Here is a 21,592-nt window from a genome sequence, read left to right on the forward strand (position 1 = left end):
GTCCTGATAATTAGTTGCCAACGCGCTGGTACAATTAGCGTAGGTCCCTTTTGAGTAGACAAAATTTCACATTATTATCGTGGCAGCGTCGGCGCAGGTTCTATCTCCTACACTTCGTAGAACTACTCAACGGTTGTATACCTGCTAGATTGCAAACGAGCCGGGCTACCATAATCCCCAGTCCTTCAATGTCATCCTTCTAACCCAGATGATGGGCGTGACTTCTGAATCATTGCAAAAGTTGTCAAGATCACCGCCACTGCAAACGGAAAAAGGCCAAGCGATGCGGACTACGATTTCGATCTTGGCTTCTCGGCTGCGTCCCAGGCGCGACTTCGTTTCTTCAACCGAATTCTTGGTGGACAGCGGCGGCTGTCTTTCAGTGGCATATGCTAGCGGTGCCAATGGGTCTTCACTAAAGGAACTCCGGCTGTTGAGCCGGCCGCAGTCATGATTTGGACTGACTCGACGATTATGTCAACTGCTTCCCCGCGGGTCCGGTAATCTCGAGCACGAAACTTGGGTTAATCCCTATCGCGTTGTCGATCCCGCCGGTTGTCCAAGTGAAATGTCCCGCGTTCTGAGCATTCTCCAAGGTTAGGTGGGTTCACAGAAGTTGGGACTGAAATGAGGCCCGGGAGAACGGGCAATGACGCCGATCTTGCCACCGGGTGTGTCCCAGGGTTGGATGCGGATATACAGATAGCTAGGTACCTATTGGGGAAAAGTGGACCGGTTTACGCTGGTCTATCGGCCTGGATCTGATAGCCACCCTCAGCCTTCTCTACAATCCAACGACTCTCCGCACTTCGTAGAGACTCATTCATCGCCCCCCTAATCAGGTCTACTCCGACCTTCTTGTCTGCTACTACATTTACATGCGAATACGTATGGCGATGTTCCTTTTTACCAATCTGGGCCTGGACATTGACGAAGGGCACCTGCTTCCCGCGAATAGTTACATTGATGACGCCCTACGGTATAACCTTCAGCTTCTATTCCTCGATGACAAGATCGACTCGGACTTACCTGACGATCAATAGTTGCTGTATCCAACGGAACCTTATCCTTCACGGCTTTCAGTTCGGGACTGCGATCAATATCGGCTCGGGATACGCTGACGAACTGAGGGGGGCCGCCTTTGGAGGACAGCGTATGCTCCTGGAACCCGCCCTTGGAGTCGTTGATCATCCATTCGACCACAGTAGTCTGCCACTTGTCGGCAGGAGTGACATTGTCGTTATTAGTTGCCATAGTCTGCTCTGAGCAAGTGGTATCTTGGGCTAGGAGAAATTTCCTGACAGGAAAAGTTCTCTTGCTGGGAAGGGCCTGGCGCAGGTAGATTTTAAATCGAGGTCTGGACTTCCCCGTTCCCACAACCACGACGTGCAGTTCCTGGTATATTAATACCCACATCGACTGCAAAGCGTCATTGCTTGACTGGCTAAGTACCTTGGGTAGCACCCACATATCGGCAGCAAAGAGTGCTGAAGTACAAAGTACTATACACCGCCAACGGCTCTCATGATTGAGGGAAATGCACGCCGGCCAGTCCAATGAAATTATCTATAGAGGGCCTCCTGCGGGATGTTAACTCGATCATCTTTCCGATCAGTACGACGTCCTTGTGCTGAATGGCCCGGTAGTGCGCCACCGTGACGCAGAACGAGGCCTCTGCTTGTTGATTTCGTCCTCAGCTTTAATAAGGATCTGTTTACGGCAACCGCGCCAGACGCGGGTGGCTCGCATCGGACCCGATGCTGTGCATTTGATGTATCCATAATTGGCCGTGATGGAAGCCGTTCGGGAGGATCTTTGATGCCCAAGCCCGCGAGGTTGCGACGTCGGGTGGTCGGATGCTACCCCCCTTCTGACAGTGCTCCAGTAAACATGCGGCGCCGCCCCACTGATGTCTAGAACTTGGAATACGAGGCGGTCACCAAGGTGCTGTCAACCCCACCACCGAAGCCGAACCTTGCTGCATATCGCGTAGTTCACGGCTGAGCGTGGGTGGCGAGAGCCCGAGAGAGAGAGAACGGAATATGAAGCACATTTCGTTGAGCAGGTAGGTACTGATTTATAGCAGCAGTTACCTAAATGAATTCACCACCTTAGCATCGAGTACTGTACCTTGGTAGGCACTCTGTTGAGGGTGACCTTCGAGCCAGCCAGACCATCGGACATGCTCCAAAAGCTTGTAGCCCCCCGTAGCGCTCTCTGTTGCTTTATTTCCTAAAGCAGTCTGCCGAGTAAGCCGCGGTTTTGACGCTTCCTTTTTCTGCTTACTGAGGTATCCGTTAGTTTTGACTGGGTGATGCATGGGCCAAACTACAGTAGACATGGCCAGGCCTACACTGCTTACACTAGTGTTGTCAAGTCGACCCACCAACCAAAGTGAGCCGTCCGCTAGATTGGGTCCTAACGGGAGGGTTGTTATCGTCTGGGTAGATGGACTGTGTAATCCACTGCCTTGCCCAAGGCTGGGAAGATGAGGGGAAATGGAGCACAATGACTGATGACAGGATGCAACCCAATGAGATGTCCTTCTCACTTGAGGCGGGGAGCATCGTCTCCGCCATTATGGACACCACGCTACATCTCCGGGTGATGGAAAAGTGGGCCTGGCAGATGCTGAACTCTGATTCAAAATCCTCACTGCGAGATCCTGAGAAGATGGTAACATTACCTTACTTAGCCAACTGCTTGGGTGCATGTTAAGTTGGGTTATTGGAAACTGCAAACTAATGCTAAGGCCAGTCTTAAGTTAAGTTAACAATCGATGTTTAAGATGTTATTTTTCCAGTTCGCATTGTCCACAGATTCATTCTGAAGGGCATATGGTCGGTAGGTAACAACCCCCGGTAGCCACCCACTAGCCACCCCAGCCACCCATCACATGTGCCCTATGGACCGACGGGTCTGAGGCTCTGAGCACCTGAGACCACTTCAATGAATGAGAGTCTGCACCAGAGACCAAAGTAGAGAGGCGGTATCTCCAACGCTTGGCTCGTTCCGAAGAGCCTAAATTTGTCCGGCACGAGAATTATGGGGAATCAAGTCGCTCATCTCGCTGCTCCTTCCTTTCGGGTGTACAGTGGTTTACCCAACCAAATTACACTATTTTAGCGCCGTCAAGCCCAGTCGCGGCGCGGCAACCGAGGCTGCAGCAGCCCGTCCCGTGCCTCGATCGATTCTCCATTAATACTCCATTAATTTTAGCAACATTTTCATCCCGCTGTGAAAACACGCAACCGCCTCTGCTGCTCTGCATTTCTTCATCGTCGCATTAAGCATTGAACTGCACATTGCCGCTCTCGAAGGCGTGCCTCATCACGCCAATCATTTCCACTGTCCGGATCCTCGGTCGCTTTCGCCCACTCTCGCCATCGCGCCGACCGGTGTCTCTCGTTGCGACACGCCAAGCTACTAAGCGGTGGGTTTCCGTGGGTCGTGGGTGACATCGCCGGCACCTCGTGGAGCGTGCTGTTGCTTTGACCAAGCCGGCCACCTCCTCTTCCGGGCGTGTGGTTAGCGCCAAGATAGGCGAGCATGCTCCTGTCGAGACTGCGAGCGAGGATGGGCTGTCTTCCGTTCGGCGTTGCCCTCATCAGTCCAGGGATACCACTGCCCCGGCGACCTGGCTGCTTCTCCCGGCAAGGCTCATGGCTGTAATTTATTTAGACGCATCGCATTATAGCCATGAACTTGGGTTGCATCCGCGCAGGAACCGCACAACCCTTCTCGGGAAAGCCCAGGGAGCCGCTTGGCAATGTAATCTGGCGATGCACCCTTCTCGAACAATCGTCGAGCCCTGATCCCGGGGCCGCGTCGCTCTGGTACGCCAGTACTAAAACCCTCCGAGCTCCCGCTTGCTTTGGGATCGGCGTCTGGCCCACCTCGCTCGACTCTTGCCTCTGTCCATCCCTGGTTCCGGTCCCGATCCGCCCCCGCCGGCACCTACACGATGCGGAGTGGCGTCTTCAGCCTCCTGTGCGGCGCGGTGCTGCTCGTGCGCCATGTTAGCGCCCAAGGCACTGCGCAAGCCGCCAGTTCCTCGTCACCGAGATGGGTGTACCGGAGACAGAGCGGAGCTGACTACGCTTGCAAGTGCTATCCGGGTGACGACTGCTGGCCCAGCGACGTGCAGTGGCGGAATCTCAACAAGACGGTCGGCGGGAATCTGCATGTCAACATCCCCCCCGGGGCACCCTGCTACAGTACCTTCCAGGGGCCATTGGGCACCGTAAACACGTACAATGCGGCCGAATGCGAGAAGGTGACTGCTGGATGGCCTAATGAACAGTTCCAGTGAGTCAGGAGCCTCTCTGTAGCGTCCCGCTGTCGATGTACACACGATACTAAACCACTTCCGCCAGAGTCGAATTGCCTGCTGCAGGCCTCTGGACCTACTTCACCAATGACACCTGCCGGCCAACCACTAACCCATCCGACACCTGCACTCTAGGTTACTACCCAGCCCTTGTGATCATGGCCAAGACCGTCGCTCATATCCAGGCCGGCATCAATTTCGCCAGGGACAACAACCTGCGCCTGGTCATCCGCAACACCGGACACGACTTCCTCGGCCGCAGCGTCGGCTGGGGCGCCCTTGTCATCAACACGCACAGTTTCCAGGACATCAGGTTCTCAGACTCGTGGCGCGGCGGCTGCGGATACACCGGCTCAGCCGTAACCGTGGGTGCTGGCGTGCAGGCCTTCAAGGTCCTGGAGCAGGCCCATGCCCTCAATCCTCCCAAGATCATGGTTACGGGAGAATGCTCGGTAAGGGGGGAGTCGGAATCCGATATTGTCGACGGGTCCAGAGCTGACATGGAATATCCAGACCGTTGGTGTGGCGGGTGGTCTCGTCCAGGGCGGTGGGCACGGGCCCCTGACCAACCTCTACGGCTTCCTCGCCGACACGGCGCTCCAGTTCAAGGTCATCACTGCCGATGGCAAGCTGCTGACTGCCAGCCCCAAGGCCAATGCGGACCTCTTCTGGGCTCTGAAGGGCGGTGGTCCGGCCGCCTTCGCCGTCATCGTCGAGGCGACGTACAAGACGTTCGATGACAAGCCGAGCGCGGGCATAAACCTCGATATCAACGCGTCGCACACAACCAACGCCACGCTCTTCTGGGAGGCTGTCCGGAAATTCCACGGCTACAGCACCCACTTTGTCGACAATGGTCTGTATGTCTATTATGAGCTGGGGCCTGGCTTGAACCTCCATGTGCACCCCTTCGTAGCGATAGGCAAGAGCCCCGCCCAGCTACAGGCTATCGTAAAGCCGCTCTTCGACGATCTCGACGCGCTCGATATCCGCTATTCGACGAGCAGCCAGGACTTTGCCACTTTTTACGAACTGTACAACGCCATGTTCGAAATTGAGATGGCTGGTAACTCGGCGCTGACTGGCGGGTGGACGATTGGCCGCGCCGACGTGGAGAACAACCACAGTGCCATCATTGAAGCGTTCCAGACCGTCTTTGAAGCCGGCTCCTTCATGGTCGGTCACATGTGGAATGCCGGCCACGGCCTGCCGAAGGAGGAATGGGGCAACAGTGCCGTTAACCCCCGCTTCCGCAACGTCGTTGACAAACTCATCACTATCGTGCCCGTGGCCGGAAATGCCCCTCTCGCCGAGAAGGAGGCTGCTCAGCACCGGCTAACATACGTCGTCGACGGTGCGCTACGCGCCGCTGCTCCCAACGGCGCGGCCTACATCAATGAGGTAAGCCGACTTGCCCTAGTATGAGCTGCTTGTCAGCGACATGATTTAACACTAGATAATCAGGCCGATCCTTTCCAGCCCAACTGGCAGGATGCTTTCTGGGGCACCAACTACCCGACTCTGCTCAAAGCCAGGAAGAAGTGGGATCCCAATGGCGTCTTCTACTCTGTCTCCACCCCCGGAACGGAGAACTGGGAGCAGATCGAGACGGGCACGAGGCTTTGCCGCAAGCTTTGATTTCATTGTACATTGGTTAATTATGACAAGGGGCAGCGGGTAAAATTCAGTAACTGGGTGGTACGGTCCTTCGCAGCATATACATATACTATATTCCAAAACAAGCACATGTAGCAATACGCAGATTTCGCTTTTTTCGTACTATCTAGCATCTCTTGTCTTTCCCGACCTGCCAGATTGCCTAAACTCCTCACATAATGTTCTTCCGGATACAAATCGGTTGGAGGCGCTTTGCTCAGCTACGACACGTTGGACGTAAGCTATACGGCGACGGTCAGAGTCGCATCGAACCGATGATGATGCCCCCGTGTAACGCCTTCTCTCCGCGCGGTACTACCTAGGAGAACATAACCCCGCTGGTTGGACACGAGCCTGATGCCGTTCCGTATCAGCTGGGTTGAGTAGTGTGTGTGTCCGAAGACCCACATTTTGACGCCCTTCCATCCCTCCTGGTCCACCAGGTCAGTTGCGAACGCAGATGTCCACGGATTGCTGACTTGATCTGGCCCGGAAGTGCCCTTGATGCAAGGCGCGTGGTGGTTGACGGCGAGAATCTGCCGCTTTGATATACCGGCGTCGGCCTGCATTTGCGCAACCTGACCACGGAGCTAGGCGACCTCCTCGGCGTGGATTTTGTTATGTTTTTGTGCGCTCCACTGGGATATCTTTATGAAGTCGTTGACTTTAGCTTCGACGACGCTATAGGCGTCCTCTGGGATGGCTGAGCAGAGTGTGTAACCGAGAACGGTCAGATCCGAATCGGGATCGTCCTATCTGCCGCAGTACAGTAGCACCAGCCCGTTCGCCAGCGACAGTTCCCGTACGAGGCGCCGCGCAGTATCAAGCCCGGATTCGTAATCGAGACTGTAGAACTTATAATTAACCAGTACCAGAAACACTTTTCAGTACCAAGTGACCTGCACTTCGAGGAAACCGCGATATACATTATAGTCGAGCAGATGGCCAATGTCGCCACCTAGGAAAAAGGGCGCCGTTGCGTCAAAGGTAAATACCGAATACTGTTGTCCCACTTCGAGGTGCTGGTCTGAGAGGATCTGGACTCGACACCCTGGGGCAAGACGCTGCCGAACCATCCTCAAGAAAGCGTCCATTGTCTTCGGTGATCGCAGGTCAATTGGAAAGAAGTTGTCGGTGTGGGAACAGTAGGACTCCTACCTCAGCTCAAAAGGACCAATGACGCTCTTCGTCCAACATCGGTGTGGACCGGCAATGCGCCGACAAGAGCCTGTTCCACGAACCTCCCTCTCTGCTTTCAGCTGCGACTCACTGGAGTTAGTCTAGGGAGAGACCATGCGATGAAAGTGACACATTCACGTTCAAAGGAAAAGCGAAGAACGTCGGTGATCGAATTCAGTCGCGTCAGCGCCTGGCCAGTCACGCAGCCACGCTACCTCCACATGGTCCAAGAAAATGCCAGGGTTTTCTGGACAGACGCCTCCCCGCCCCGCCAAATCTCCCAGGTCCTTCTTCCACATACTTCCTCAATCGATCACCAACCATCAGTTATCAACATCAATTACCTGATATCAGCCATCTAACATCCGTCATCCGGCACCCGTACGCAAACCAAACCAGCATCGCGGCTGAATATGGAGTGACAGTACTAAAGGCCGCGTGCTCCATCCTTAAACCCCACGGGGTCTCCCCATGTATCATCGGAGAGCTTGCTCTCAATTATTACAATGTGCCTCTCGTCTGGCACGTAAGCGCCAGGAGCCTGCCCTCTTGTCCCCCGCGAGACAGACGACTAACGGCCTAGTCAGGACCTGCAGATATGCGTCCCGGAAGCGAGCGCCGACGTCGCGCCTGACTTACTACGCTCGACTGGGCTTTCGAGCCATTGACTTCGGGCGAGATGCCGAACAAAGCAACTATACGCAGAACAAGCGCGGTCTGCCCCATCTGCGCACCACCAGCTGGGTATATCCCACACAGACGCTCGTCATTTTCCCCGCGGGCTTCCTCGGCCTGGTCCCAATGGAGAAAATGCTCATCAGACCGCCCGCGGATCGCAGATTTCCTACCAGCAAGGAGGTGCAAGGTCTCGAGGCGGATGACATCGCCAACCTGCCATTGCCGCGCCTGGCACCACTTATGAGCGGCTTGGGTAGGAGATATCTAGATACACACGACGATGTATCCATGATTGCGCTAGAGCAGCTTGTCGATGGGATGAAACCCGACGAGCAATGGGTTCAGAAAAACATCGGGGACACTGACCCCGCCGTCACCACGCTGATCATTGGCCTGGTTCGTGACAAGAAGTCCAGGATAGATGATTTCTCGGAAAACAAAGTCACCTGCTTTGTCAGAAACGAAGAGGAGGCAGAGACGGTGAAGCTGATCCCGGGTTTGAATGAGCACAATGCCGCTTTGTTCCAACGCCTGTGGGATAACAGTGCTACCAGGAGAGGGATGTCCACTTCGCTTGCAGATGCGCACCCCTAGGGAAACCAACTCTCCATGTCTGGCGAGTTTTGCTTGCGTAGGTGAAATCATACGTGAGAGTTGGCGGTAATCGAAGCGAAGTAAGTACTATAAGCCTATATACTACTGTAGGATTGGTTGGTCGTCTCGCCCGCCTTGTACTGTTTGATAGCGTTTGAATAAGAGCCCCCTAGTCAAGTAAGGTAGGCAGTGTCTGTGGACTACTGTGCTCGCTTTAGAGACGGCAAATTAGGACGCGAGATTCGGCATAAAATGAAGTGCTGTCTGGCAAAATCCTTTTAGCATTGCGAGGCATATCAAATGACACTACGCACCGTGGCGCGGAAGAGTCTTAGAGCTTCTCGGGTACGGTACACATGCGATGGAGAAGATGTCGGCTCAGCTTACTCACCGCGTCGAGGCTCACAGAGCGTTCCCGAGGTAAACGAGAAATCCTCTAGAAGAAATTAACTTGTAAAGTGATGCGGGCGGAAATCGAGCGCCGGCTGCGGCAATAGGAGTGTATTGAGTTACCGGCTTGTCATATTACAGTTTTGCAGAGGATTGAGCAGGGGTAGTTTTATGCAAGCATATGGAGAGTATGAAGAGAAAAGTTCACTGACTGCTTTTAGGCAGTATTAACCTCCAAATACGGTCGACGTACGATGATTTTGAACGTAAGTATCTAGTATCGGGTATTGAATGATCCCTTTCTCCCCTTTTTTATCCTCTGACAGCGATTAAACGGGTCTGCTGATTGACGCGGCATTCCTCTTCTTCCAACGCTTCGTCCTCTCCTCCAGAAATGGCCTGCCAAGTATAAGCACGTCTTGAAAGGTTTCAAACACCTCGCATTCGACCGTGAGAGGCGGGAAACGAGCACTGTGGTGGGCGCTACTGTTCCACAGAAAGGTTGTTATCCAATGCTTCTCTGTGGGCGGGCCGTTCCGAAATCGACGGCAACGCCTTCAGAATGATCCGTCAACTCAACTTGCAGGCCAAGCCTTTGTGCCCATCCTATCGATATGATATTAACCTCTCCGTCTCTGAGCAGTTTTGCTGTGACATGATGACGCTTCGAGAGCGATAATTTTGATGCCGAGATGAAACCTCCTATGCTCTCATATTCGGTGTATGGGTCGTCAAGGCGCAGCATTCTATGAGCCGGTTTGAAACTGATGGACCTTGACATCGAAGCGGTACTGGATTTTGACGAATCCTTCGAGAACCGGTATGGAAGAAGAGTCAGTTCTGGGGTATCCCGAAGTAAAGGGGAATGGTCGATGTGCGTGCTTGAGTAGGGTTGCGGGCTTTCCGGCGGAGTAGAGAGCCAAGTATCTACTCCTAGACTATGCTCAGAGCCTGAGGGCCAAAGTCGGGGACTCGGGGTTTCGGGGACTATTCCACGCCTGTACATACTCCGCCCTAGATGCAGCAGAGCTTCTTGTTGACCACCACCGGAAGGCGTGGATGACTGTAGGCCATCAAGCTGGCGGACACGGTTGACCTGCGAGTACAAGCGGCGCATGGTCTTTACATGCTCACGGATGACACGCTTCAAATCGCGGCTTTGCAGTGCTGGTATTAGCGAAAACGAATGCTTGCCAACCCTATATTAATGAGCACCTACATCTCCTTTTCTAGTCCTCCGCTATCCCTAGTTGCTTCAAGCTGCGTAGTAACCAACAGCAAACCCAGACACGTCTTAATGCTCTCCATCTCCGGGTATAGTTCAAGAATGGAAGCCTTGTTCCATAGCCACTTGAATGTCGCCCACAGCATTGACCTACTCCTCAGTGTTTGGACTTGACGTCTAATAGCCTGGAGATGCTGCTGAACATGTTCCGCCTCGCTGCCGATATCCTCGAGTACGCGGTGTTTGGAGATGTAGGTGACAACGCGAGAATGTCTGTGTTCGGTGCAATATTGATGTAGACCAAATTGCGCCACCTTAACCGTGTTCGAGAAGGACTGGACCTGAGTTGCAAAACGCTTCATCTCTTCGCTTGCGGCCCCGACGTCAGTGGCGAGTTGATACGCGATTCTGGCAAGCTTTTGTGCCGACTTCGACAGCTGCATCACGGCCGCCAGGCTGCCAGCGATCGCCAGAGTCTCGGCCATTATCTAGACGTCACGCTTGCTCCTGGCCCAACGTAGGGGAAACCGGAATCTCCGGAGAATGGCAGTCGCCGCTGGCCCGCTTCATGGACAGGATGGAGTGAGAGATACGGTCGGATTAATGGGGTAGGATCCTAGGATTCTCTCGCAACTCTCCAGGCAACCCGAGAATCCAGATGCTACCAAGGAGATATCTCGGCCTAGGCAGATTTCTGGGCATAGTCGAGGGCTTGACACTGAACAAGGGCAGGTGGTGTATGCGAGGGAAACCGAGAGTTACACAACACATAAAGGAAACCGTGTATTGGGCAGAATAGGTCCAAGAACCCCGCAGTGATGAAATACGAGGCGAGCGGCAGAATCCTGTCTTTATTGGTCTGGACTGTTGCAAATCAGTCAGGGCAAACCCGAGCAGCCCCGCTCGGATAAAACACTCCGGCCCCATAGGTGTCAAGGGGGAAGCAGAGTCCGCCTGATATCGGCGCTCACATACCATACCAAATAGAAGATGCTTCGCCGGGAATGGGCAGACATTCATAGGGCGGTACGTATAATCAGAATCCCGGCTCCAGACAAGGCCCTATAGACTGTCCGCGGAGGGACGTGTTCCCCGCGAAAGGCTAGGTTATGATCTACCCTGTCAAACTGGGTATGCAAGGTTGGCTAAAGCTGAGAATAACAGCCCTGACAACCACCCCTTCCCCCGCCCCCCCCCCGCCCCCCCCCAAAAAGCGACACTGGTATAGTAGCCAGCCATGCTTGCTACGACGTAAAAGATGTAAGGCATGACTCTGCATGGGTCTACATGATCCCCCGGGATCGCAACGAAGCCCTGGAGAAGTAAGGGATGGGTGGATTCCATGCCGAGTATCGGCGGAAGCTAGTATTGTCGTGTCAAGGCTAGGCCCGGGATCCGCTCCCTCCCACTATGCACAAACGAGGATGGACTTCCCACGTTGTAATCTCGTCAAACTGCGAACCGACACCCAAAATCCCAACCAGGAGTGCTTGGCCATCTACTTACACTAGCCATCACAATCTACATAGCGACGACGAGTTCTCTGTCCGACGCCTTGCGTGCCAGCTCGTTTGTCGTCGGCGGATGACGCATTTATGTGGCTTGATTGCGTCAATCGTTGGGTTGCGGGTAATGCCGGAATCATCAGTGCCGAGTCGATCCTTTCGGCTCCCTTTCCTACCATAGAACGGTACGGACCCCAATGTAACCAAGAACCGCAACGGAGAAGTGAGCGATAAGGAAAATCAGATTAATGTGCACCCAGGCCAACCTATGCGGTGCTCTGTGTTAGTAACCTAAAGCCACGGACAGCGCTGGTGTTAGCTTTCTTTTGATCAATTAGCAACGCCGAAGCGCAACCAACATGGATATTATGTGACAGCTGAGAGCTGGAGCTCGAGTCCCGAATGCTGAGATGATTCGCTGTGCAGGGCATTCAATGCGTTCTCCCGAACTTTATTCTTGACGGACATTTAAGCGTTGTGAGAGCCTTATACACGGCAAGGAGCGGCGCTGGGGTAAACACGGGGGAAATAGGAGGTTTTAGGAGAGGTTCCACGAAGTAAACGAGAGTCTTGTGGAGGGGGTTGAACTGTCAATGGTACTTCCAAGGGTAGTGCTTTCATCAGGTACACACACTTCTCTACGGATCTACAGATTTTTTCTATGGAACGATTCTCCTTTCGCAACTACCCATAAGTAAAATGTACAGCTCCCATCCACTATACTCTGGCTTCCTATCATATAAAGCTTTTAGAGTCAACCTACTTAGCGGGCGGAACCGGCCTTTATCATGTATTGCCCCCATTGGCATCAAGGCAATTCCTGGGTCAGTCATCGTGCTCAGCTGGGCGTCCTCATTCTACGATTGTCGTTACTGGGCAGCAATGCTTGCGTGTTGACGAACAACCCCTTCCCACCAAGCAGGTAACGTCTTCAACTCCCATGCTTCTCACAACACTAGCACTACTGCATCCACAGAGCCATGAACACCGTAGAAGGGGCAAGAGTTCCCCCAAACTCACCCGTCAACTCCACAGTCACTCCGCGTTCTCCTCCCGGGCACTGACCGCATCCCTCACCATCGAGCACTCCACATACTCCCCGTCCAAATACTCCAGCCTCTCGACGACCTTCCAACCAAACTTCTCAAACAGCGGTCTCCCATCAGGCGACGCCTCCAGATAGGCCTCGCACCCGTCCGCATCCACCTTCTCCAGCCCCCACTGCAGCAGCCTCTTGCCGACCCCTTTCCCCATCTCCCCGGGCTTGGCGCAGATGAGCTCCAGGTACCAATGCTCGCGGCGGCCCATGTATTTTTCGTGGCGCTCGTTCTGCTCGGTGAAGAAGCGGCGGGCGAGCTCGGGCTCGGCGGTCATGCTCCACAGATCGACGTCGGGGTCCGCATCCGCGTGCTCACCCCCGTTCACCCCGCCATTCACCCCCTCCCCATCGGCGGCGCGGGGCTCCTGACGACCAGCAACATCGCGGGCGCGGAGGTTGGCGCCGGCGCGGAGGATCCCCGGGGCGGGGGCGCCGGCGCGCACGTGGACCCACTTGGCGAAGCCGAGGAAGGCGGGCGGGGTGGCCGACGCGTCCTCGGCCACGACCATCTCCGTGTCCGGGTCCTCGATGCCCGACGCCACGACGGCGCTCCAGAAGGCGCGCGCCACGTCCTGGGCGTTGGGCGACACGCGCCGGATCAGCGCGCTGTTGGCGAAGGCGGCCGCCGCGGTCGAGGCGCACGCCCACGTGTCCCGGGCGGTGGCGGGGCGGAGGGTGATCTGCATTTTCCTTTTTATCTTTTTCTTTTGCTTTTCCTTTCTTTCTTTCTTTTTTTTTTTTTTTTTCTTCTTTCTGTTTTCTCTTTTCCCCTCGCTTTTTTTTTCTTCTTGGAGTGTTAGACTGGTAAGGACACGGGTTTGGTTATGGCAAGATTGTGATTGTTTGAAAAAAAAAAAAATACTAGAAATCTCGGGAGGTGACGCTGTGATGAACAATTAGAGTTGTGTGGAGGGGGGTTGATGAAAGCTTTGGTTCATGGTGTCCGGTGACTGCAGAATAAGTAGTAAATAGCTGGGAGTTCGCGAGTCGGGATGTGACATCTTGTCAGTCAGACAGCACAGCTGGCATTGGCTGCCCAATCTGTAACCTCGTGGCGCAGTATGCATAATGTAAGGTTTTGGCGCCGGTGATAAAGTTCCGGGACCTGGGAGTCGGATTTATCACGCAAGAGCTGGGGCCCGGCTGACTGCTGTAGGGACCCCGCCCCGGTTTTTCCGGCGTCGGAGAGCCAATGATCGTGAATCCGACCGGGGATGCAAAAGTGACGATGGACTCGTCTTACTCCGGCTGGCGAATGCGGCGTTGCGAAATCCTTCAGCGGGCCGCGGGTTCCGCCAGGTTCGGGATCCGATTGAGCACGTCATCCAAATATATGAGGAGTATGTTATCATACGGTCCTGCCGCAGAGCGGCGCAGACGAGGAACAATACGCACAAACCCTCACTTGGAACGAGAAGTACCGTGGGACTGATGTGCTGTATCGAACAACCCCGGCCAATACCGACCGGCGCCGGTAATGCTACTGTAGCCGGAGCTAACCCGCACCAAATCGCCGAGTGTGGGCTCGTTCGGCGTTTCTAGCTCGCACCTGAGATACTAGTACTCTATATCATAGCATAAACAATAACCACTTTCCCAAAATACCAGCAAAGGCAACCAGCTGGAAAAGGTTCGTAGCACACGGTATCCGCTTCATCGCATACCACTGCTGCCCACATCTACCGCCTCGCCCTCTTACGCCTCGGCTCACCACTCGGCGCCCCATTGGCATCACTCTCAGCCTTGCTCGGCCCCGTGGCACTCGCTCGGGTCGGCCCTCCGCGGGTCTGAGCGGCCGCAGGCGCCCCTTGCGGGCGTCCGTTCCTGGTAGCAAGAGGGATATTGTTGGAGCCAGACGCAGCCGGCTTGTGCGACCTCCTTCCCTGTGCCGGCGCCGCGGGCGCCGAGCCGACAACCAACCCTTTCCCCTCAATCACCAGGCCCCGCACGCCCTTCAGGCCCATCTTGGACACCAGGCGTTGTTCAAGCGCGGGCGGCTCGTCGAAGCCAATCGACTTGCCGAAGCGGTTGCCGAGGTCTACCACGGTGGTGGCGTCAACGCGATAGAGCTTCATAAGAGACTTGATGAATCCTAGGTTGGAGATGTAAGCTTGCATCCGGGTCTGCTCGGGCACCTTGGCGATGGCATTCTTGATAATCTCCGCCGAGGGGTAGGCCGAAGCTTTGGGGTGGGTACTGTGAAACGGGGTTAGCCAATCCTCATGTGTGAGAGAAGGGGGAGGTTTGTGCAACGTACAACGGCCCAACATTCTCAATCGGAAACTCCGGGTTGTTCCTCACGAACCACATCTCCTCCGGAGTCAGAATCATGACGGCCCGCCCTCCCTTGCCCGCCCGTCCTGTCCTCCCCACGCGATGCACGTACTGATCCTTATCGGACGGCACCCCGATCTGCACCACCAGATTGATATCGGGAAAATCCATGCCACGGCCCACCACGTCCGAGGCAAACAGCAGGCCACGGTCCGTCGCCTTGAACTCCTCAACAGTTCGTGTCCGCGCCGCCTGTGCCATGCGTGATTGCATCTGGAAGACGGGCAATTTCGGCGGGGCAGCGCCTCCAGTGGAGCCGAAGATGTGGTAGAGCAGGCCGGCGTGCCGAGCGGTTGGACAGAATATGACTGCTTTGAGAGCGGGATCGTCCGCCTTCGCACAGGAAAGCACCGAGTGCAATGTCGGCAGGGCGTCTTCGACGGAGCCGACAGGAATGAGTGACTGCGGGACTGTATCGATGGTGGGCGCCTCGTCCTTGTCGATGGTGGAAACGCGGGCGTGATCTTTGTTGAGGACCAAGTGTAGCACTTTGTTGATCTCGGGCGGGATCGTGGCGCTGAAGCACATTCCCTGCCATCCGCCTTCCGATTTGGATGGGATCTGTTTGAGAATCTGCATCAGGGCGGGCATGAAGCCCTGGTCGAGCATGCGGTCAGCCTCGTCCAGGACGAGGCAACGGATCTTGCTGAGCCTCTCTTGAGGTTCTGCCTCGGAGAGGTAATCGATCAGGCGACCCGGAGTAGCGACCAGGATTGTCGGCTTGCCCTTCAAGAACTTGGAAAGGTGGGCTTTCTTCTTGCTTCCCCCGACTGCAAGATGGCACTCCAACGGAGGATCGCACGACTGGGTCAATCTGTCGCATTCATCGGCGATTTGCTGCGCGAGCTCGCGCGTGGGAGCCAGAACTAGCAGGCCGACATACTCACGTTGCAAATCCCGCGCTGATAGCAGCGAATGCAGTGCCGGTAGCAGGAAGGCGATGGTCTTGCCGGTGCCCGTCTTAGCCTGGACAAGACAGTCCTGGGTGAAGCTGGGGAGTTGCAGGACCTTCTCTTGCACGGGCGTCATGTGCGTGAGCTCCATGGCATCCAGGGATTTGAGCAACTGCGGCTTCAGCCTGCCGGCCATCTGCGCAAAGGCGACGCGACCGTTGTCTGCCGCCATGGTTGTTAGGCACCGTGTCAAGGTGCGCGACGCGACTGCCTTGAGAGTACTCTGCGACTGAGTTGAAAAGTTAACGACAGTTTGAAAGAGACGACTCCTTGAAAGCATCGTACTGACACGTAGTAGATATTCCGGCTGCTTTTTGTACTTTGACAGGCCGACTGTTGTTTTCGGTTTGGAGGAGACGGAGGATGGACAATGGGAACGAGGCGACTGAAACTGCAGCGGGCGGGCAGCCTGACCGAAATTTCAGCTTTGTGCCTTGTCAGCGACTGGATGCCGATTGGTGTTGGCTACGGGATATGTGGAGCCCGAGATAGCGAGCCGGATCGAGCCGCTCAGGGGCGACTTCACCTTCTTCATGTTGCATGCTTGGGCGGACAAAGCTCACCAAGGGACACCATCTCGAGTCACAGGACGCTCCATTATGCGGATCCATATGAACTTGCCTCTTTGGTCCATTGCCGCTGGGTACAAAGCCCTGTATGCATCGCGCCTGGGAGCCAGCTACTGTATCTTGCCTAATCTGGACCTTTTGAGCGACTCGGCGTGCGAAGGCAACGCGTCTTTGACGCACTTGTAATTACTTCGTACATTTACACCTTACTCTAAGCGCAGCACACTACACCAAATAACATAATGAGCAGAATTTCATAGAAATCAGGCGAATCGGGATAAAGGCTAATTACGCGTCCTATACCTCGATACAAAGACCTCGACAGAAATAGTACTGTAGTAGTATCGGGTACACGCAGCAACTCGTCAAACGATGGAGACCCGCCTCCCTAAACTCGCATACGCCAATCCCGAGCATAACGAGAAATGTCAACGACGGCGAAATAAAACTGTCCCGTGCCTTATCTAGTGAAATTCGCCAATCCTCGGGCCAAAGTACTCGCCCTCTGGGAGAACCTTGTGGACGCAGTCGCCAGTCGCATCGCAACCCTCATTCAGGACGCTGTTGCCCCACCAGTCCACCTGGATCTCCGAGATCTGAAGCGCAAAGAAAATCACGATGGCGCTAATTGCAACACCGCACGAGAAGGCGGCCGACGTGACGAAATTGTACTGCCAATCGCGGTTAGCCTCGCTTCTGCTTCTGCCAGTTGAGTAAATGTTGAAGCGAGAATATGACGAACCTTGGACCAAAGAGCCAGGTAGCGCTTCTTCAGATACAACCACGAGAAGGCCGCAATCGGCACAGCCGGCCAGATGTAGGACAGGTTGAACGGAGCCCACGATAGCGCACCGGCCATCATGACAACTGGGTGGGCATTCCGGAGAACGGGGTTCTTGGGCCACTTTCGGCTCATATAGTAGAATAAAGCAACGAGGACGACGCCGAACGGGAAACCCAGGAGGGTAACGGCGTACTGGCCCCCGACACCCCAGATCTTGCGCGGCCCGACGGTCCCCCAGAAGACGGCGGCCGTAAAGAAAGTGTTGGGTCCGGGGCAGGTGAAGCGAAACGGCGCCTCGCGGGTGCAGATCTTGTCAATGTTCACCTGGTACTGAAGGACGCCGACGCTGATGAACGTCGAGACCAGGGTGGGCACCATCTGCGCCCAAAAGGTGAAGCGGGGCGCGATCTTGAGGTAGTGGGCAAGTTTCAGGTCGGCACTGAACCACAGCGCATGGGCGCAGGTGACGTAGCCGTACGATTTGAAGAAGCACATGGCGATGGCGTTGCCCTCGACCCACACGCCGCCAATGAACTCGGCAATCACGTTGAGGGTGACCTCGACGCCTGTCATGGCGTTGATGATGCCGATGGGCACTACGAAGACGAGGCAGAGGGCGATGCCGTACAGCACCACCCACGGCGTCGTGTTTGTCGGCCACGCGGCGATGCCTGCCATGCCGATCCCAATGGCGATGGCCAGGCAGATCATGTACCACCACTCGGGCACCTCGGGATAGGCACGCATCAACCGATTGTGCACGTCGAGCAGCTGGATATCCTCTTCGTCCGACTCCTCCCCGCCGCGGCCTCTTCTCCGAAACACCTGCATCCACCATTGTTTCACGCTTGCCGCGACGTCGCGGAAGCCGAGCATGATCTCATGACGGTGATAGAGGGCACCGTACGTCACCGTGGCCGAGTACAAGGCGAAGAAGAACATGTACACGACCACATTGGCGGCAGAGAGGAATGGCGGGGAATAGGCCTCGTACTTTGCGCTGTCGAAAATGCCGTTCTCATCGGTAATAGCGGTGACATTGTACGGCTGCGCAAAGTGGTCCCAGGGCCGGTTCGAGTTGATGGGGAGATAGGCAGTATCGAACGTGTTGGTGTAGTAGATGGCGATGATGACGAACATGGAAAAGAACATGCCGAGGAACATGTTGAACGTTGAGAAGAAAGGTACCATCAATGGGTCAACCAAGTACTTCAGGACGTTCCAGTCGAAGGTCGGAACCGGGTTCAGGGCCAGGCCGGTCAGACTACCCGTGATATTGGCCAGGTCGGCGTGGTTGGGCGCAATCCACGTCATCCAGCTGAAGTAGCTCAGGGCGCCGAAGAGGTAATTCGGGAGCCAGAAGTAGGCGAACATGAGCCCAAAGGCCCAGCAGAAATACCGAATGCGTGACATCCTCCAAACCGACTTAAAGGGGCCCACGACCGTTGCCGTCTCGGTCGACTGGTCATGGAATGCCGAATTCAATGCGATGGTAACCAAAGACGATGGCCACACGCAGTAAGCGGGGTATACGAGGAAGCGGCGGCAGAGACCCGCCAGACCGTAGCCAATAAAATTCGTCGACAAGGCAATCATGATTTGGTAACCAACGTTCTTTGCCCAGGGCTGGTTGAAGTACTGCGGAAGCACCTGGATCCAGATGATGTAGTTCGTATATGGCACGCTCTTGGCCACATTGGACATGATTGTGATGAGCTGGAGGTTGTTAGTCAGTATTTTCTTCTTTTCTTTTCCTTTTCTTCCCCCCCCTCTTTTAGCGGGGGAAACCTCAAAAACAACTTACCATGTGTTCCTTCTTCGAGAAAGGGCCTGGGTTCAGGCTGTGGCGGACGCCAAACAGAGTGAAGCCGACGTCTGGGAGTACACGCTCCAAGAATTTTCCAGCAGGGTACGCCAGCAGTTGAGGCACGGTGGCAATGACGTAGATGCTGGGCAGACGTACGTCGAAGAAGGAATTGATGAAGGAAATGCCGCAGGCGAAGAAGATTCCAATACCCCAGGCCCTGAGCGTCGATGCAGGCATGTTCGGGTCATCATGGTTGTCGACTACGGCCCGGACCTCCGCGTACGGTGAGTTGTTGGTGATGAGAGCAGCCTGAATCTTCATCTCTTCGATGAGGTGCTCATGCTTTTCCGGGTTATCGAAGATGTCCTCGTTGCCTGCTCCCAAGTCAGTCTCTCCTCTCCAAATACCCTAGAGATAGGAACAACAGCGCAAGACAAACACGTACCCAGGAACTCCTCGATCTTTGTAATGATTTGAACTGGGAAGTTCGGATCACGGACGTACTGCTTATGGGCCTGTCTCATCAACTGGATGGCAGCTTGTGTTAGCTCATGTCGTCTATTGGCGACTCTGCTGCGTAGCCCACTTACCCGCTTGGTATCGTCGAGCGTAAACCGTCGTGCCGTCTCCCTAGCCTCGAGCAGATCTGCCTCGGTGACGTTGAGCGTCTGGCCCGTCTCTTGCAGGTCAGAAGGCAGTCGATCTTCGCCGGTACCCGAAGCCTTTGTCATAATCGGGGTTAGCAACCGCCATGGTTCAATGGTTCAGATCTGGTATGTAGCCGCCATACGAGAATATTGAGCCTCTCGCCATTGAAATCGCTGGCGGCAACCGTCATCGGCTCCTTCGCCTCGGACTTCTCGCTCGAACCCGACATTGTGGGCAATTCCGACAGCCAGATCAGCGAGGCAGAAAGTGGGAAACGACCATCGACCGTTGGGCGGTCGTGAGAAGAATGGGGTGCCGGACCTCGAAGGAAGAAGAGACGGTAGTCGCGCGACCTGGGGCTGCGGTGCCCCGCAGTATTAATCGAATCGGTTTTTGGTCCAAGCAGAAATCCAGGCGTGCGGGCGGAGGCCAGCTCAAGGGGCAAGGGCAGATTAACGGCGAAACTTGAGCGGTGGATGTCGCACTTGAATTAGCCGGGTCGTCCGATATTACGTGCTGCCGGGCAATCGAGGCCACCCGACCACCAGCGGCCAGAGGCTCCTTCCTCTTGCGATCCGTACATGGTGCCCTCGTTTCCCCGGTGGCCACCTCTTCCCCGCGAATCGTCTGCTCCATTCCGGCCCTTGCTAGAACTACCTAGACCAGCAGCTGCTTGGCTTCGGCCCCATCATGATGATATCAAGACGCCCAGCCGGGGAGCGAACCAAGGGACCGGCAACTCTCATTCCGCGACCCCTCTCCAGGCCGCTCAGCCGCTGATGCCGGATGCGGCGGGCACATGTCTGACCCGAGCCCGTGCCAGATCCCGCTGTCCCATTCTCCCACCGCCCTGGATTCCAGATTGCCACCGACCGGAATGCAGGCGAAGAAGCGATCTACAGGCTACGTACCTTAGCTACCTTACCGGTCTTACCACTTAGCGCATGGGTCGGACGAGCAGCCGCCCGCTGGAGGGTCTGGGTTGCCGCGGGAGAAATGCCCCATCGTTCTTAGCCCGTCCAAGCGGGATCGCTGATCAGGGGGGCGATTTATATGCATGCCTCGTTTTAGCCTGCCCGAGTGAATTGGAACGAACTGGATGGACGGGGGCCCGCCAAGGCAGAGATAACGGGAGTGCACCGGCCAATGGCGCAACCTCGTCCCCTCCCAATCTGGAAGCTGTGGGGGCACGGCGGCCATGGCGGGGAGAGCCATGCGAGCTCTCATACGGCCGGAAGACGGGAAAAGAAGCTTAAGGCAACGTCGGGTACCGGCCAGCATGGTACCTCGTCTCTGTAGTCTGTACCCCGCGATGCTTAGCGATGCTTACGGCGTACCGAGAGTATCGCACACAATGCCGGCCAGCCACAGCGTTTGGAGACGGCACTGGCCATGTTTCATGGCCCGTGATCCACAAGGCGAGCTAAAGTTGCCTTGCCGAATTGACCCAAGTCGCTGGTTGCTTATAATACAACTTATGATTCCTGATCGTCGCCGGGGCCCTCATGCAAGCGCCGAACCTTGTGCTGCGTTGCGCCGCTGCCGCATGGCGGAGAAGCTCACGAGTCCGCTTGGGCACCCGGATTCTCGGCCAGTCGGCCTGGGCCCCTCAACCTGCGTTTCGGCCCTTTCTCGCTATCGCAACGGAGGGTGGATGGCGACTCAACACTAGCTGCAAGATATTGCATTCCAACCGCCAGCAATGCCGTGGTAGCAAGAATGCGGAGAATCGTGCTGCCCACTCCCCAATTGTCACACCTCGGCTCCCCACAACCTTGGCACCTGCCCGATCACACACCAGCGCTGGCGAGACACAAACAACCGGTGCAGGCCCTCGTGGC

The 21,592-nt window shown here is 55.5% G+C and overlaps 7 protein-coding genes across 7 annotated transcripts; 2 read left to right on the plus strand and 5 right to left on the minus strand.

Moving 5' to 3' along the window:
* Nucleotides 1-737: 737 nt before the first annotated feature.
* On the minus strand, nucleotides 738-1,254 carry MFIFM68171_04826 (uncharacterized protein; the record flags this gene model as incomplete). Its single annotated transcript, XM_071060246.1, has 2 exons — nucleotides 738-974; nucleotides 1,030-1,254. The coding sequence occupies 2 exons, from the start codon at nucleotides 1,252-1,254 to the stop codon at nucleotides 738-740; spliced, it is 462 nt and encodes a 153-aa protein (XP_070916347.1).
* A 2,710-nt stretch (nucleotides 1,255-3,964) lies between these two features.
* On the plus strand, nucleotides 3,965-5,968 carry MFIFM68171_04827 (uncharacterized protein; the record flags this gene model as incomplete). The annotated part of the gene is made up of 4 exons (XM_071060247.1): nucleotides 3,965-4,308; nucleotides 4,377-4,782; nucleotides 4,844-5,731; nucleotides 5,795-5,968. The coding sequence occupies 4 exons, from the start codon at nucleotides 3,965-3,967 to the stop codon at nucleotides 5,966-5,968; spliced, it is 1,812 nt and encodes a 603-aa protein (XP_070916348.1).
* A 1,703-nt stretch (nucleotides 5,969-7,671) lies between these two features.
* Nucleotides 7,672-8,437, plus strand: MFIFM68171_04828 (uncharacterized protein; the record flags this gene model as incomplete). Its single annotated transcript, XM_071060248.1, has 2 exons — nucleotides 7,672-7,691; nucleotides 7,753-8,437. 2 exons carry the CDS (start codon nucleotides 7,672-7,674, stop codon nucleotides 8,435-8,437), a joined length of 705 nt encoding a protein of 234 aa, XP_070916349.1.
* Nucleotides 8,438-10,042: 1,605 nt separating this feature from the next.
* On the minus strand, nucleotides 10,043-10,537 carry MFIFM68171_04829 (uncharacterized protein; the record flags this gene model as incomplete). The annotated part of the gene is made up of 1 exon (XM_071060249.1): nucleotides 10,043-10,537. One exon carries the CDS (start codon nucleotides 10,535-10,537, stop codon nucleotides 10,043-10,045), a length of 495 nt encoding a protein of 164 aa, XP_070916350.1.
* Nucleotides 10,538-12,592: 2,055 nt separating this feature from the next.
* Nucleotides 12,593-13,342, minus strand: MFIFM68171_04830 (uncharacterized protein; the record flags this gene model as incomplete). The annotated part of the gene is made up of 1 exon (XM_071060250.1): nucleotides 12,593-13,342. The coding sequence occupies one exon, from the start codon at nucleotides 13,340-13,342 to the stop codon at nucleotides 12,593-12,595; it is 750 nt and encodes a 249-aa protein (XP_070916351.1).
* A 993-nt stretch (nucleotides 13,343-14,335) lies between these two features.
* MFIFM68171_04831 (uncharacterized protein) lies at nucleotides 14,336-16,115 on the minus strand (the record flags this gene model as incomplete). The annotated part of the gene is made up of 2 exons (XM_071060251.1): nucleotides 14,336-14,852; nucleotides 14,914-16,115. 2 exons carry the CDS (start codon nucleotides 16,113-16,115, stop codon nucleotides 14,336-14,338), a joined length of 1,719 nt encoding a protein of 572 aa, XP_070916352.1.
* An 861-nt stretch (nucleotides 16,116-16,976) lies between these two features.
* On the minus strand, nucleotides 16,977-19,980 carry MFIFM68171_04832 (uncharacterized protein; the record flags this gene model as incomplete). Its single annotated transcript, XM_071060252.1, has 6 exons — nucleotides 16,977-17,183; nucleotides 17,255-19,012; nucleotides 19,101-19,477; nucleotides 19,549-19,630; nucleotides 19,694-19,825; nucleotides 19,894-19,980. 6 exons carry the CDS (start codon nucleotides 19,978-19,980, stop codon nucleotides 16,977-16,979), a joined length of 2,643 nt encoding a protein of 880 aa, XP_070916353.1.
* Nucleotides 19,981-21,592: the final 1,612 nt, after the last annotated feature.

The sequence above is a fragment of the Madurella fahalii genome, assembly GCF_045866475.1.
Source record: "Madurella fahalii IFM 68171 DNA, scaffold_2, whole genome shotgun sequence".
Taxonomy (NCBI): Eukaryota; Fungi; Ascomycota; class Sordariomycetes; order Sordariales; genus Madurella; species Madurella fahalii.